General features: G+C 27.3%; 4 protein-coding genes across 4 annotated transcripts in view; all 4 read right to left on the reverse strand.

Annotated features, from left to right (window-relative positions):
• Positions 1-2,296: 2,296 nt before the first annotated feature.
• Positions 2,297-4,735, reverse strand: LOC108782595 (odorant receptor 4-like). Its single transcript, XM_018550900.1, has 5 exons — positions 3,930-4,735; positions 3,564-3,663; positions 3,310-3,420; positions 2,613-2,768; positions 2,297-2,350 (listed from the first exon to the last, which is right to left on the reverse strand). Exons 1-5 carry the CDS (start codon positions 4,733-4,735, stop codon positions 2,297-2,299), a joined length of 1,227 nt encoding a protein of 408 aa, XP_018406402.1.
• A 5,180-nt stretch (positions 4,736-9,915) lies between these two features.
• Positions 9,916-11,699, reverse strand: LOC108782596 (odorant receptor 82a-like). The gene is made up of 6 exons (XM_018550901.1): positions 11,537-11,699; positions 11,281-11,461; positions 10,958-11,057; positions 10,514-10,624; positions 10,133-10,288; positions 9,916-9,966 (listed from the first exon to the last, which is right to left on the reverse strand). Exons 1-6 carry the CDS (start codon positions 11,697-11,699, stop codon positions 9,916-9,918), a joined length of 762 nt encoding a protein of 253 aa, XP_018406403.1.
• A 798-nt stretch (positions 11,700-12,497) lies between these two features.
• LOC108782597 (odorant receptor 82a-like) lies at positions 12,498-15,545 on the reverse strand. The gene is made up of 5 exons (XM_018550902.1): positions 14,752-15,545; positions 13,595-13,694; positions 13,374-13,484; positions 12,774-12,929; positions 12,498-12,551 (listed from the first exon to the last, which is right to left on the reverse strand). Exons 1-5 carry the CDS (start codon positions 15,543-15,545, stop codon positions 12,498-12,500), a joined length of 1,215 nt encoding a protein of 404 aa, XP_018406404.1.
• Positions 15,546-16,049: 504 nt separating this feature from the next.
• The window catches only part of LOC108782598 (odorant receptor 82a-like), a 2,766-nt gene continuing 2,114 nt past the window's right edge, over positions 16,050-16,701 (reverse strand). Inside the window, exons 5-7 of the mRNA XM_018550903.1 lie at positions 16,491-16,604; positions 16,181-16,336; positions 16,050-16,115 (exon numbers count right to left, since the gene is read on the reverse strand). Coding sequence (XP_018406405.1) covers positions 16,059-16,115; positions 16,181-16,336; positions 16,491-16,604 — 327 coding nt within the window. The 3' untranslated portion in view covers positions 16,050-16,058. The remainder of the gene's footprint in view (positions 16,116-16,180; positions 16,337-16,490; positions 16,605-16,701) is intronic.

A 16,701-nucleotide genomic window follows, 5' to 3' on the forward strand; every position in this document is an offset into this window, starting at 1 on the left:
ATATATATATATATATTTATATCAAGAGACACTATAATGTTTTATGTGTCATGTGCACGTTTTTATTTTTTTAAATAAGAGAACGAAAGAGCCTAAGGGTGCTCTTTACGGACATTGCGTGACATGAGAATTTGCACGAACGTCCGGGTCTTAATTATTAACCTGTAATATCCGTTTTGACCGAATGTAACCCTTTGCTTAATTATCTTAAACGTTTTTTGGTCGATTTTTACTTACCAATGTCTGAAGTTTACGACGTTAATGTTAGTACAATATTTGAAAATATTACATAAATAATAACCTGTAATAATACAAAATGTTTTATTGTATACATATTTAATATAAATTGCTATGTATTTTAAAAATGATAAATATATTTATAAATATAAGTCAAATGAAAAGATACAAATTTGATTATTTTGGATATAGATTATATGGGATTGTTTGTTAAGTTTTACTATTATAAAATATAAAAGAAATATATGTATTAACATTTCTTTTAGCATTTTCCTTCTGGAGATACGTGCATTATTTATCTTACATCGAAAATTGCGATAAATAATTGAAATAATTTTCCTGCAGTAATTTTTATTATTTAACTTTACAATCATTAAATAAGATCAAGTATATAATTTTGTGATGTTAATAATACCAATCAGTCATACATGCATACCATTTCTCCGCAATGCTTGCACTAGCATCGGTATATAAAATTAAAATTTTTTAATATGTATTTAAGATATATTTTATAATGAATAAAATTTATTAGATATTAAGAAATTTAAATAATTCACACGAAATACATACTCAAATATTAAGCTTTGTTAAAAGCAAAACAATTCTACTTTAATATTTATGTCTAATAATATTGTGTCTTATAAAATTAAATCCAAATTCTCACACGCACATACGCACATACGTACACACATCGATTTATCAAAATATAAAACATTCTGTTCCAATATACTTGTTTTATGATAATCTCTGACATAATAAAATATAAAAATATTGAAATTTATCGATAAATGTAAATTAACAGAATATGTTTCTTGGTTGCATCAAAATTTTTCCAAGTTTACAAGTTATAATGATTATCTTTATAAAAACTTAATTATTGTAGTTTCCGAATTCTATTTTTTTCAATGATATAATATTTAAATGTTTATATGTATATATAAAAATTATTAATATCAAATCATAATTTTTTAAATACATTTTTAACATACCTTAGTCAATTGAACAGATATTTATCATGCATTATATCAGTTTTCACAAGAAAGATCTTATTTATAATATCTTGTTTGTGCGCATTCCTGCTATACAACTGAAATATAACAACATTCATTATTATTAGATATAATGTAGAGAAGTTTTATTTTTATTAAAGATGTATGCAAGTAAAACATAAATATTTACGTTTATACATCGGTAAAGACACTTTTGTTTTAGTATAATAACTTAAAAAATTCATTAATTAATACAAAAATTAAAATAGTTTTATGGCTCCAAGATTAAATCAAATGTAAATAAATGATTAAATGTGTCTCCGCAGTTATTGTTGCGTAAATAATATTTATAAGGAGTGATAAGGAATAATTTACAAACAACTGGAATATACTTACTACCAAAGTTAATTGCAAATGTTCCGATTCTAGTTAAGCCCTGCTCAGTGCAGAAACTGTAATAAATATAAACTACGAATTTGGTAGTTTGTACATGATTTCCGCACTAACAACAAAGAATTCAAATATTTTTTATATTGTTAAAAATGTAATTTAAATGGACATAAAAATTAGTACTTTTAAATATAGAAATAGAGGAAAGTATCGCCGATATACTGACATAGGTCTTCTAAAGAGCCTTATTTCTCAGAAATTAACTATTGCACTTTACCTACTGTGTCAGTTTTGAAGCTCATTTTGTCAGACGCTCAGTTTACGAAAAAAATATTTATTGCAAAATTGCAAACAGTATTAAAAAACTGCTCATACTATAAATAGAAGACACTTTTTAATTTGTACTAATGTTTTTAAAGTTTTATTTTTACCTTCTGTTTAAAAAATATTGTTTACAAATAAAGTGGTATCTTGATATCGGTGGCTTTCCTCTGATAATAATAAACATGAAAAGGATCATAAAAAATTGTAGTGTATACACCTTTGAAAATAATAGTTTATACATATATATAATCTTGATTTTAATATAATAATCGATTTCTTTATTAAATCTTTTCTTTAAAATATATTAATTTATATATATAATCTATATAAAATATATATCTTTCTTAACTTATGTTTCACATAGTCATTGTTCGTAAGAGATTTAAATAAACCATGGAAGTTTTAATTACCTAAAACAATAACATGCTTGTTTCTACATAATACAAAAACAATATATATTATATTCTATAAATTATATTAAGATTAGAAATTTTTTTTATACATGTACTCGCACATAATTAAATATATTAAATGTATGTTTTAAATATTGTATAATGAATAATTCAATTCATATAAAATGATTGTAATTTGCAATCAATAAAATATAAGGAGATATAATTTATTAATTTTTTATTAACGAGTCAAAAGAAAATGATATATCTATATACTTACATCACCAAAAGTTGCAATAGATAAATTGAAAAGCTTTCCTGCTGTGATCTTAATCACATTACTCGATCGAACAATCACCAAAATGAGGTCACGTGCAGTTTTGTGATGTAGATTATACCAATCAGTCATGTATGCTACTTCCCCAACATGTTTGCACTAATAAATTAACATAAATATTGTTTAATGTATATGGACATAAATTGATATATAACATGTTAAGATTTGAAGTTTTTTATGAGTAATTAAGACAATTTGGATTAACAAGATATTAAAGAGAAATATTCAATTTTGTTAAAAGTAAGGCAGTTTTATCGTAGAATTTTTTTCTATTAATATGATTATTACATTTTAATCTTTTCTAACAAGTATTGGCTACATTCAGGAAACAAAGCAATTCGATGATCGCTCAGTATGTCCTTATTATAATTAGTTTTTACATTTAAATTCAGTAAAAAAAAAATGAAAGGAACAATGCTCGCGTTCAGAAGAACATTTATTTTACAACAACACTTTTCTTCGCGCAGAATATACATTAACAGCTAGAGGAATAATTATATCTTAGCAAAGCAAACTTCCAACATTTGTAAAAACATATTCTGCTTTATACGAGGTTATTGACTAAATGATAAGTTTAAAAAAATTACAAATACATGTCAAAATCTGACATTTTAGTATTTTTTAATTCTCGAAATACTACCTGTTCTGTAATAATTTCTCCGATGTAACAAAATATAAAAATATTGAAACCCATCGACAAATATACAATGAAGTAAGATGTTAGTTTCGCTGTATCGAGCGTTTCCCAAGCCTAAAAATAAAATATAGGCTTATCTTTATAATTTATTATTTTTAATACACGTTTTCTAATAAAATTGAACAGTTTGGTTTCTCTCATAAATAAATCAAATTTATGTCTAATAAGATTTGCATTTTTTTATTGCTCTAGCGTACCATAATAGTATAATATCCAAGCAAGCACATACTTATCGTGCATCCCATTAATTCCGCAAGAGAAACTTTATGCATAATACTTTCCAAACGTGATATAAAACTGAAATGCATAAATGTAACACAGAGGAATTGACTTTATAAATAAAGTTATTTGCACATTGAAATAATGTTTTTCATGAACACAATGACAACAGATTTTTTTATCACTTAGACTTAGAAAATAAAAATAAATTCATTTTAATTTTAAATAAAATGAAAATATTTATTTTAAATGATTGATTTAAATTACTTAAATAAATTTAAAGAATTTACTAATAGAACTCTCTAAGATATGTATTTTTGAACAAGTGCCAACAAGTAAAATACCTCAATATTCTCAGATGATGTTCCACAATAGCGGCCAGTTTTCTTTGAGTTGATATATGATTTTTCTCCTGGTTTAGAACAAGTTCATGTAACCATATAGATAGCACATTCAGTTGACCACAAGCATGTATCGCGAAGACAGCAGCTAGACTGCAAGCACCGACAGTAGAAGAACTCACTATAAACGTTGATAGAAACTGCACAATCAATGCGATTTCATTCACAGGACTAAATCTTGTGTCGATGATATTGCTATAAACCGGACACGTCATAGGATACGTTGTAAAAGTCTCGTTACCAACGATGATTGTTGTAGTTTTCAATGCTCTTGCTAAGCTGAACAGGAACGTTCCGCCTTGCATGATTATTCCACAGATCATAGCGACGGAACGACCAAACTTGGCATGTTGCAGCATCAATTCGCGTCCGTCTATTCTTTGTACGAGATTCCAATCTGCTTCCATGTGCTGTATTAGTTTGTGAATATCATCGCTGCGCTGTAATAGTACCCAGTAATTTATCGAGCCCATAATCCTGTGAAGCAATGGTCCAACTGCGTTCAGTTTTTGCTTGATGTTGACTTTTTCAAATAATACATATAACAAACACGGTACCATTATGGATGCTATTATACTTGAACAAATAATAATTTGAAATAATACAAAGATTTTCCACAGTGATTTCGACGAATTTTTTTGTGGCCATGCACCAATTGGTTTGAGAAACCATCGATTAAATTGTAAACTGTGATTGTTATATTTTTTCGATATCTTGTTTTCTGGCGCACTTTTGATATTTGATGACATGATCGCTGTACGAAAGCGCACAGTGCACTGCGATGGTAAGACAACTCATCGCCGGTATATGATGAAGCGCTTGCGCCGATCTTTAAAAGAGTTTAGTGAACTAACATTACTTGAAAGAGGCATATATTCAATCGATATAATTATTCGTCGAAAGGTTCTATTGTTCAAAGTATGAGAGAACATCGCGTGTCATGAGGAGCGTAAGGATAGATTCGTAAAAACAAGTTGCTCTTCATCAAATTTTCCTAGTTCAGTAATATATTTTAATTATATTTTTCTTATATTGATTATAACATGATAAATCAATTAAATGAAAAAATTAAACTATTTTGAAATATAGAAAATATTATAAATAAATATATTAGAAATTAGAAAAATATACAAGATAAAGTAGCATAATGTTGAACATGATACAATTTTGTTTCTCATATTGTTAAAAAGAGTAATTATATAATTTCGACAAACATGAAAATTATTTAGTTTTGTTAAAAGTGAAGCAATTAAATTTTTAGGATTTTTCTGTCTTAACTTTAGAGTAATAAGAGATATTCATGTGACATACTGACTACTTTTGGTCAAGTTTGGTAGTCATAAGGTGATATCAATTATGTTATAAATAGAAGTTTGTCGCGTATGCAGAACAAATGTAACTTACAAATTTTTAATATTTAAAAAAAATATATGTAACTAAAATTATTTAAAAAATCTTATAAATTATAAAAAATTTAAAAATTTTATATTTCTTTCAGTATATTTTCTTATATATTATCTATTTTGTAATAATCTTTCCGATGTATAATAATATGATACTATTAGTTCAAACATTGCAACAATTACGAAAACGATTATCACGAGATTACTGTGTTGGACGTGAATAGACATTCCTAATTGTCACTTAATAAATAACCTAACTTTATTGATTTGTATTCACATTAAAGAAGGCTTATTCATATTTAAATTACCCTATTGAATAGAATAGTAAAATGTGTATCAAATAAGATTTTTATTTTCTTATGATGTTCAACATATTATAATAGTGTAATATCCAAGATCGTTCATTCTATTAATTCTGTAGGAAAAATTTTATCCTTAGATTATAACGTATCTTATAAATACATGATGTAAAGCAAAAACTATAAACGTATAATAATAAAACAGTAGTTTTTTTTACAATTATGACATCTGAACTGATATTCTTCGTGAATATAATAACGATAAATTTTTAGTAATTTAGGAAAGTAAAATGAATCTATTTTTAAATTATTAATTCAAATTATTTGATGTTTAGAGAATTTATGTGTAGAGATCTGTGTATTTTTTAGAATGATTGTGTGTGAAATGCTTCAATATTCTCACGATCAGATAATGTTCCATTATAGCGGCCAATTTTCTTACAGCTATAATTTTTCCTGTTTATCAACAAGTAGTGCTATACATATACAGCACATTCAGCTAACCACAAAGTATATATTGCAAAAACAGCTGCTTGACTGCATATACTGACGGCGGAGGAACTTACCATATGACATATTAAGATTAATAAAAAAAACTTCACAATATCAACGCTACTTTATTCATAGGTATGAATTTCGTATCGATAATGTTGTTGTAAATCGCACCCTTTATCAGATGCGTCACAAATTCTTGATAATATGATTGCGGTTTTTTATACTATTATACCTACTTAAAAACAAAATAAGAATTTGTAGTAATATAAAAATTTTTTCTACACTAAAATCGATACATTTATTTATAGCCATGCATTAATTGGCTTAAAAAAACCGATTAAATGATAAAATATAATTGTGTTTTTTTTTCTGTCATTTGTTGATGCATATGTGAATTTTTTGTATGGTTCTTGCATGAAAACGTACGCCGCACTACTATAGATAGACAATTTATTGTATTGAAATATGAAGAAATAATGGCTGCGCCGATCAGAAAAGTTTAATAAACGATCTAATATTGTAAAATTACTTTGGAAGAGATGTACGTTCAATCGATATAATTGTTCGAGAATTTCTCTTATTAGGTATAATTATATAATTTTATGAACCATAATCCTGTGTATCTCATTCTAACATTATAATTGATTTTATCAAATGTAAAAGACATATATTTATCCTATAATTTTGTTCTATATAATATATATTTTCAAAATTTTTAAACTTGTTATGTTTTACATTGTTAATATGTTCGCAAAAATATTATATTTAAATATATTAAATATATGGAGGCTTTAATTACCTGTAACATTAAAATATTTGTTTTTATCTCTGTCTCTCTCTATCTATCTATCTATTATCTATCTATTTCTATCTTCTTATAATATAAATATATTTATTTAAAAAATGATAACTGTTTTAAACACAATAAATAACATAAAGTTTATAATTTTTTATGGAATTATTAAGATTTGAAATTAATTAAATCAACATAAACAAAATACATATATTTATGCTTCTTTTGACTTTTTTTGACATATTTTGAATACAATATATGCATTACTACATTGCCAAATGATGTAATAGACAATTGAAATAATTTTTCTGTAATTGTTTTCGTATACATTACTTAGTCGTGCCATTATTAGAACGAGATCAAGTGCAATTTTGTGATGTAAATTATATCAATTGATCATATATACCATTTTCCCAACATATTTACATTACTTAATTGATGTAAAATTAAAATTTTTTATGATTAATAAGAATTTGATAATTTACGTTACGAAAAAATTAAAAAATGCGAAGTATATGCATGACTTAATCAAGTTAAAAATATCTAAATATATTTATATTTATATATTCTTGTTATACATGTAGTAATTATTATAAATATAAGAAATATTAATAATTAATAATTGTTAAAAGCGAATTACTCTTTGGTATTTTTGTAGTTTATAATAACATAAAAACTTGTTTGATAATGTTAAATCAACATTTATTATCGAAACGTAAAATATTCCATTTTTTATTTATATCTATTCCGTGACAATCTCTCGGATATAGAAAAATATAAAAATATTGAAACATATTGATAAGTATACATTAACATAAGATGTTATTTTGTTGCATCAAAATCTTCCCAAATCTAAAAAATTATATTTATTAATAAAAAATAATAATACTTATACAATATAACGACATTTAAATATTTATACATAAGTAATTATTGATGATATATTTTTAAAAATGTTATCTTTTTAATGTTAAGGATACCATAATTAAGTAATATCCAAGTAAAAAAGCACATATTTAACATATTTATTGTATATTTCATCAATTCCACAAAAGACATTTTATTTCATAATATTTTCTACGCGTGCTATATAAAATTGAAATATGTATAATAATACTCATAATCATTAAATGTAAAATGTCCTTCCGAGAAAGGATGTTTGCATAGAAATAGAACATAAACATTTATATTTACGGTACATCTTTTTTAATTATTTCAAAAATTTATGTTTATTTTATAACACTAATGTCTATATATTTTTAGATACTATTTTTGCATATAAAATATACGTTGTCTGAAGTATTTTAATAAATATTATAATTTTATATTTACGTACCTTAATATTCGGAGATGATGTTCTACAATAGTGCTTAGTTCGGTTATATGATTTTCCTTCTGATTTTCTACAAGTTCATGTAAATGTAAAATGTTTATAGCACGTTCAATTGACAGGCGTGCATTGCAAAAACACAGCAGTCAGGCTGCATGCATCGATAATAGATGAACCCATTATAAACGTTGATAGAAATTGCGCAATTAACGCGATTTTATTGGATGCATCCTTTAAGTCTTATTGCCGACAATGATGGATATGATTTTGATTGCTCTGGCTATGCTGAATGCACCGTTATGCATATACTTTAATTACTCTACAAATCCCGGCGACGAAACGACCTAACTAGCGTATATAATAATTGCACCATTATTTGATGATTTTCAATCCTACTTTTTTCTATTTTTTTATTTTCTATTATTTTCTAATCGGTCTCCATATGTCGTATTAATTTATCAACATCGCTACTACGTTTAAGAAGCATCCAATAATTTACCAATCCCATAAATATGAAATAGCGAACTAATGGCGCTCCGTTTTAATTTGATATAGGCTTTCTTGAATAATGTGCATGGTATCATAATAATAATGTCACTTCGATCATACAAGTGAAAGTGTGTAATAACATGAACATCTTGCATACTATATTTGAGCTGTTTATTTATAGCCAAGCACCGATTTGAAGAATCATCGATTTAGTTGAAGATTAATCAGAGCCGGTTTTAGGCGGTAAGCATGATATAAGCGGCTTCATTGAGGCGTTTTGAAGTGGAGGCGCCTTGAAGTGGAGACTCCTTAAAACGGTGGCGCTTATTAAAGCGAAGGCATCTTAAACTTAGAGCCAAAAACATGTACATGTTTAAAATAATTATTAAAAAATTTTGAAAATTTCTTTAGAAAGATAAATTGATATTTTATATTTGTAAATTATGTTCGAAATTTTGTTGTGTTATTATACATATATTATATGAATGTGTGAGAATAAGAGAGGGGGAAGGCGCTTTTTCAAATATTCCATAGGGCGTCAAAGATGTTGGAATCAAAGTTTCTGACTATAATTATTGTAATTTTTGAAGCTAGTATTTCTGGACATAGATTTCGAGATATAGGTCGAGATTTTGTCATGATTACATAAGTGCACGTGACATATGGTAGTAGACAGTACTTGCAAAAATTTTATTTGAGTAAGCACGTGCGCCAACTTCTGACCGAGTTTGGAGAAAGTTCTTATTGACGTATTTTTTTCTGAGAGGAACTACACGTTCGATCAATAACTGTTCGCAGCGAATTATTTGTTTTGCTAATTTAACAGGAAATCGTATTCAGATAAATGTGTAAAAATATTTTACAGAAATAAATATCAGTTTTGTAAAATATTGAACTTTATAATTACGTAATTTTAAACAAATCATTAAAAAATTGCCGCTTTTGGGAAATTTAATCGTAAAAAATCTGATGTATACATCATTAACATTAATTACTTACGTGTATTAGTTAATGTTTTTTAATATCCCACACCTGGAAAATATTTCATTCTGTACAAAATATGTTGTCCAACTTTCTAACTTACTACATTTCTAATTAACTACATTGCTAACTACAAGTTTTACGTCATTGTTCGTAAAATATTTAAATACGCCATGGAAGTTTTAATTACCTGAAACAGCAAAATTTTTGTTTCTATTAATAATATACGATTTCATGTATAAAATGTTGCATTACAACATTTCAGTCAAATATGATTAACACAATTAAAAATAAAATTTAAATTTTATACTTATTAAATTTGAATATTATAAGACATTTAATGACATGTTACTTACATCGCCAAAAGTTGCAATAGACAAATGAATTAACTTTCCTGCGGTTATTTTGATTACATTACTTGATCGCATTATTATTAAAATGAGACAAAGGGCTGTTCTGTGTGGTAATTGATACCAATTAATCATGTATACCACGTCTCCGACATTTTTGCACTAATAAATAAATATCAACATTTTTTAATTCGTTATATAAATATCTACAAATCTGCAGAAAGTATTAAAAGCAGTTATTATAAAAAAAAATATTATTAATATATGAAAGTATTAAAAGCAGTTATTATATAAATATATTAATTTTATTTTTATATTTTATAAATGGATTTGAATAGTTTCTACTTATTCTTATAAAAATTATTTTAATCTTGAAAGATGTATTACTTGTTCTGTCAAAATCTCGCCGATATAGCAAAAAATAAATATATTAAAACTCATTGAAGTATATAAAATAATATATGACAATATTTTTGCTGCATCAAAAACACCCCAATTCTGAAAAATTATAATTTTACAAGTTTATTAATAAAAAATAAAATTAATTCTATAAAACTCTGTTATTATTATTATGATTATGTTTCTACGACTTAATTTACACCGAAATTATAACATTGATAATGAAACTAGCCAATCATAGCTATTTGTTTGAAGAATGGAATAATTGTGATCGATTAGTTTCATAACATCGATATTATAACTTCAGCGTGAATCGACCCGTGTAAAGGTAGTCTATATAATTATTATACTATTATTAATTGCATTTGATTTTTATAATTACAAAATATGTATAAAAACAGCTTTTTTAGTAATATATTTCACTAATCATACCATAATTGCGTAATATCCAAGTAAGCACATATTTAGCGTGCAGCCCATCAATATTGCAAGACAAACTTTATGCATAATATTTTCCACACGTGCTATAAAACTGTAATACGTTTGTATGTTAAGTGTAATCTCCACTAACAAAATTTTCTCGTAAAAATTTGTCAATATACTTACATATTTTGTATGAACAACAATATTTATTTTATTTATTATTAAATGTTTGTATAGAAAAAATAAATCTCTTTAAAAATTGTGTCATTCTTGTTAAAGTAAAGTACATACATCCAAGAAATATAGCTCAATAGTAAAGTAAAGTACAGTACCTTAATGCTCTCAAATGATGCTCCACAATAGCAGATAATTTTTGTTCAACTGATCGATTTCCGTTCTTTTCATAATCAATTACAAGTTCGTTCAACCACGTATACAATACGTTGAGTTGACCGCAGACATGCATCGCGAGAACTCCTGTGAGGCTGCAAACACTCACTAATGCGGAACTTACTGCAAATGCCGACACGAATTGTATAGCCAGCATGATTTCGTTTATAGGACTGAATCTCGTGTCGAGTATCTTACTGTATGTTGGACATGTTATTGGATGCGTCCTAAAAGTCTCGTTGCCGACCATGATGGTTACAGTCTTTATTGCTCTTGCGGTGCCGTAGAGTAGCTGACCGCCCTGTGTGATCGCCGCACTAATTCCGGCGAGAAAACGTCCAAATTTAGCGTATTGCAACATTGTTTCACGATCTCCGATTCTTTGTATGAGCTGCTAATCCGTTTCCATATGCTGTATGCAATTATAAATGTCATGACTGCGTTTGAGCAACGTCCAATAACTTATCGAACCCATAATCCTATGAAACAGCGGCCCAAGAACGCCTATCTTTACCGTGATAGTCTGGTCTTCCAATATTACGTACAATATACATGGCACCGTAACGATCGCTATTGTAAGTGAACAAAAGATGATCAGTACTATCGCGGCAATTTTTTCTAATGTACTCGACGTGCTTGTTATGGGCTAAGCACCTATCGGTTTTAGGCACCATCGGTTAATTTGCAGACTATAATTGTTGATGTACTTGAAATCAACGTTACTCAAGTCACGTTTCAAGTTTGTCATGATCGCTTTGTGAACTAGCTTGGCGCACTGCCAGGGTAGACAATGGTTCTAGCAAGGATTCTTTTTGAGTAAGCGCATGCGCCAACTTCTGAAGTTTGATGAACGCTTACATTGATACTTTTTTATTGGGAGTACCGCGTGCATATCAAATCGAGTTTTTCCTAGCAGATTTTGTCTTGTCAGTTTCGCAAGAGGAGAGGAATATGAAAGTACTTTTGTAGCTACGTAGGCAAGTTTTATAAAGTATACAGAATTTTTACTTCTTTAATTTCAGGAAAATCAAGGATATCATTTTTGCTTTTAAAAAATCTTATCTCAGAAAACCCTGTTATATCGTAATTATTAGTTTATTTTATATTTCTACCTAGAAAATAATTTATGTGTCTGTCGTATAACTTGTTTCTCTACGTTTTATACACTCATTGTTCTCAAAAAATTTAAATATGCTGTGGAAGTTTTTATTATCTGTAATAACAGGATTTCTCATTTTTGTTAGTAATAAATATATAACTGTTGATTACATTGTTAATATCTGTTTTGATATGATATATATGTAAAACTAAATAGTCAAATCATCATTACGTAGAATGATTGTAACAATACAATCAAAATTTCTCGACAAGAAAGCAAATTACGTTAAAATTTTATTCAATGCTATTGATAATTATGCTATAATGTACTACTTACATCGCCAAATGTTGCTATGGATAATCGGAATATTTTTCCCGCCGTTATCTTAATGACATAATTCGATTGCATGAGTACCAAAATGAATTTGAGTGCTGTTTTGTGATGCAGTTTATACCAATTGGTCATATATGCTATATCTCCGATGTTTTTGCACTAATAAATAAATAACAATATATATAAACTTTATGAGGAGTTCACAAACCTAACAATGATGATAAAAAGAGATATTTAAGAACATATTAGATATGTGAACACAATTATTTTATATGTTGTTAAATAAATACAATTTAAAACAATAATTTCGTAAAATGAGTATACAACCACACACAAGTTCTTATTAGTGATAAATCATTATAAAACAAATAATTTATTCATATCATTGTCATATAAATCAAATAAATAAACGTTTCGGTCATTAACTTGACCATCTTCAGTATTCAATTACGGTTATAAATATAATCTCTAAAATTAATGTATTTGTCAAAAGTTTATAATTCTACAATACAATTTTTTCGCTTACGACATTAACAACAATTTATAAAATACAATTTAATAATAAAATATACATAATTAAACATATTGATTTTGAGATATTACCTGTTCCGTGAGAACTTCACCGATATAACAAAATATAAATATATTAAACGTATACGATATATATACACCCATATATGAAAATATTTTTACTGCATCGAAATTAGCCCAGTTCTGGAAAATCAATTAATAGTTTCATTTACTGTAAAAAAATAAAATTAATATTTGCAGCATTTCAATTACATCATTCGCAATGTGCAAAGTTTTATTCATTTTTAGCATACCATAACAGAGTAATATCCAAGTAAACACATACTCAGCGTGCATCCCATTAATTCTCCTAAACAGGCTTTATGCATAATATTCTCTATTTGTACAACAAAACTGAAATATTTCTATGTAATTATAATATATTCAGGTAGGATTTTCTTCCGTAAAATTCACTTTAAATCAATATTTATGGGTCCAGTGACTTGGATCTTTTCTTCAATTACACACATTAAAAGTTATTTATAACAAATATTTCTTACAATTTTACATAAACTTAATAATCTTGTTTCTTAGGTTTTGATTCTTAAAATGTGTGTGCTCGCGCGCGTGTGTGCGTATGAAAAGTCGTTCAATTACGTTAACTTTTAAAGTTAAAAAAAAATACATTAATTTAAAGTACACTGAACCCGGCAAGATCTAGTTAAGGCAGAGTAAATATTTTCGTCAATGAAAAGAAACTTATAACATAAAATATAATTGAAATTTAAGATTGAACATGAAAACACAATCAAGTGTATCCCTTCTGATTTTAATAAGTTTTATTATCTTCGTTGTCTGTATGTTAAAATATAAACAAAAATAAAATATATGTATTTTTTAATAAATGCGTTCTCGCACGTTATAGAAATTGAATTTTACTGTGAAAAAAATTCGTTTTTCTTTTCTTTTTAAGTGAATATTAGCAATTAAAAGTATAAACAAATTTTAAATAAAAGTTGAATAATTTGAAGAATATTTTATACTTTTAATAATTTTTTTAATAAATAAATTTTTTAGAAAGTTTATTATTATTATTATTAAGTAATAGTAGAAAATCTTATTTTTTTGTCTTTATATTTTAATATATCCAAAGCTTATTAAAATCGGAAGAGGACACTTGGTTCATGGAGAGAATTTTTCTTACCCTGAACAAATATAGTTATGGGACAACATTGTATATTTCGAAGAATTTTATATATAAGTCTCTCTTATATATTCATTAATGAAATACATACTACTACAATAAAATACATAAAATAAGTTTGATTAATTTTATTGAAGTGCATGGTAAGAATCTTTAAAATATTGTAATGTATTATATATATATACAACTAATGTACTACAACATATTTTTAGGGTAAATTTTAAGAGAAAATTCTTTCCGTGTTATGTTCCCTTCCAAACAAGATACCTGAGGACTCTCCAGTGATGCTCCACAATAACAGCAAGTTTTCGTTCTGCTAAATGATATGTCTTTTCCTCAGTAAGCTCTTTTAACCATGTATGCAATACATTTAGTTGACCACAGGCGTGCATCGCGAAAACGGCGGCAAGACTGCATATAGCTACTGTAGAGGAACTCACTATAAGTGTCGACAATAATTGCACACTCAACAGGATCTCGTTTGTTGGGCTGAATCTCACGTCAACAATTTTACTGTACGGTGGACATGTCATCGGATACATCTTAAAGGTTTCATTACCGATGATAACGGTCGTAGTTTTCACTGCTTTGACCGCGGTGAAAATAATCGCACTACTGTGCATAAATATTGCGCAAAATTTGGCTATGAAACGGCCAATTTTGGCGTATCGTAGCATAACTTCGCGGTCATCTATTGTCCGAACGAGTTTCCAGTCCGTTTCCATATGCAGTATGCAATGAAGAATGTCTTTGTTATGAGTAAGTAATTGCCAGTAATTTATAGATCCCATGATTCTATGCATTAACGGAACGATAGCATTTATTCTAATTCCAAATTTTTCTTTTTCCAAACATATGTATAATGTGCATGGGATCATAATGACCGCTATCGCGGTTGAAAAAATGAAGATTTGCATTAACACCACAATTTGTTTTATTTTGCTCGCATTTCTTTGCGGCCAAGCACCGAGAGATAGAAGAAACCATCGATTAAATTGTATACTGTAGTCATTGACATTTTCGAAATTTATTAGAATGCGTTTCAAATCGCTCATGATCATTTCACAAAAGCGACCTATGTACTACTGCAGTAATCGTATACAAACGTATCTAGAGACATATTCGAAAATACGCTTGCGCCAACTTTTAGGAAAACGCAATAATAAAACAATACGTCGCTAGCGTTGAGAAGAGCGCACGCGACATGTGTCCAATCGATAATCGTTCGTTACATAAAGCTTGTTTGTCAGTTTAACACAAGACTGCGTTCTGTGAGGAATACGAAGATACTTTTACGAAAGTGACAACGAATTTTTGATTTTCCGTCATCTTGCATCGTTTGCAATTTACTAGGTAAAGCTATTCAAATGTGATATACTAATACTTCAAAAAATTTGTAGACGTAATCTCAATATAAATGGATGAAAGGCATTTAAAGTGAAATTCTAGATAATAAATTTATTAGATAGTCTTGTATTTTATGAATAATTCATACAAGTATTCAAATATAATACGAATAATGGTAACTAGAAAATTTCCTAACGCTTTGTACAAAATGGTGTAAACTGTCATCACTAAGTCGGTGACATGGTCCGGAGCATGTTTAAATATATCATAGAGGTTCTCATCACCTAAAACATTTTGAAAATGTATTTAACTGTAAAAACGTAATATACTTATGTTGTCATGTACTCACATCACCAAAAGTTGCGATAGAAAGATGAACTAGCTTCCCTGCAGTTAATTTGATTACACTACTCGATCGGGAGATAATTAAGATAAGACCTCGAGCCGTTTTATGTGGCAAACGATACCAATTAGTCAAATAAGCTATTTCTCCTATTTGTTTACACTATTAAATTCTTTATTTTATAATAAGGAAAAGAGAGTTGTGATAACTGCACATATTTACTTTTATTTATAAAACGTGGAAAAGATATATACCATATACACGTTATATAGGTATATTACCATAATTCTTATATTTTATAACTTATATTTTTTACCTGTTCTGTTACTGTTTCGCCAATATAACAGAATATAAAAATGTTGAAAGTCATGGATGTATATATAATCATCATACAAGCTATTGTCATTTTTGTCTCTATTGTATTCCATCCCTAAAAATTTATCATAATGTATTATAACAAATGTGTATAGTGCAATGCACTGTATATATAGTATATACACACACACACACACACACACACACACACA

This window comes from Cyphomyrmex costatus, unplaced genomic scaffold (assembly GCF_001594065.2).
Source record: "Cyphomyrmex costatus isolate MS0001 unplaced genomic scaffold, Ccosl1.0 scaffold132, whole genome shotgun sequence".
Classification (NCBI taxonomy): Eukaryota; Metazoa; Arthropoda; class Insecta; order Hymenoptera; family Formicidae; genus Cyphomyrmex; species Cyphomyrmex costatus.

Excerpts from the sequence above, each read along its gene's own strand:
- LOC108782596 (XM_018550901.1), bottom strand. The coding sequence starts at position 11,699 with ATGTTGCAATACGCTAAATTTGGACGTTTTCTCGCCGGAATTAGTGCG. Across the intron at positions 10,625-10,957 it reads TTGGATATTACGCAATTATG|AATTGGGGTGTTTTTGATGC; the intron begins GTATGATTAGTG and ends ATAATTTTTCAG. Across the intron at positions 9,967-10,132 it reads CTATTGCAACTTTTGGCGAT|GTAATTAAAACTTCCATGGC; the intron begins GTAAGTAACATG and ends TTGCTGTTTCAG.
- LOC108782597 (XM_018550902.1), bottom strand. The coding sequence starts at position 15,545 with ATGATCATGAGCGATTTGAAACGCATTCTAATAAATTTCGAAAATGTC. Across the intron at positions 13,695-14,751 it reads CATCACTGGAGAGTCCTCAG|TTTTGTTGTACAAATAGAGA; the intron begins GTATCTTGTTTG and ends GAAATATTTCAG. Across the intron at positions 12,930-13,373 it reads GTGAAGTTCTCACGGAACAG|TGCAAAAACATCGGAGATAT; the intron begins GTAATATCTCAA and ends TTTATTTATTAG.
- LOC108782595 (XM_018550900.1), bottom strand. The coding sequence starts at position 4,735 with ATGTCATCAAATATCAAAAGTGCGCCAGAAAACAAGATATCGAAAAAA. Across the intron at positions 3,421-3,563 it reads TTGGATATTATACTATTATG|GCTTGGGAAACGCTCGATAC; the intron begins GTACGCTAGAGC and ends TTTTATTTTTAG. Across the intron at positions 2,351-2,612 it reads CTATTGCAACTTTTGGTGAT|GTAATTAAAACTTCCATGGT; the intron begins GTAAGTATATAG and ends TTATTGTTTTAG.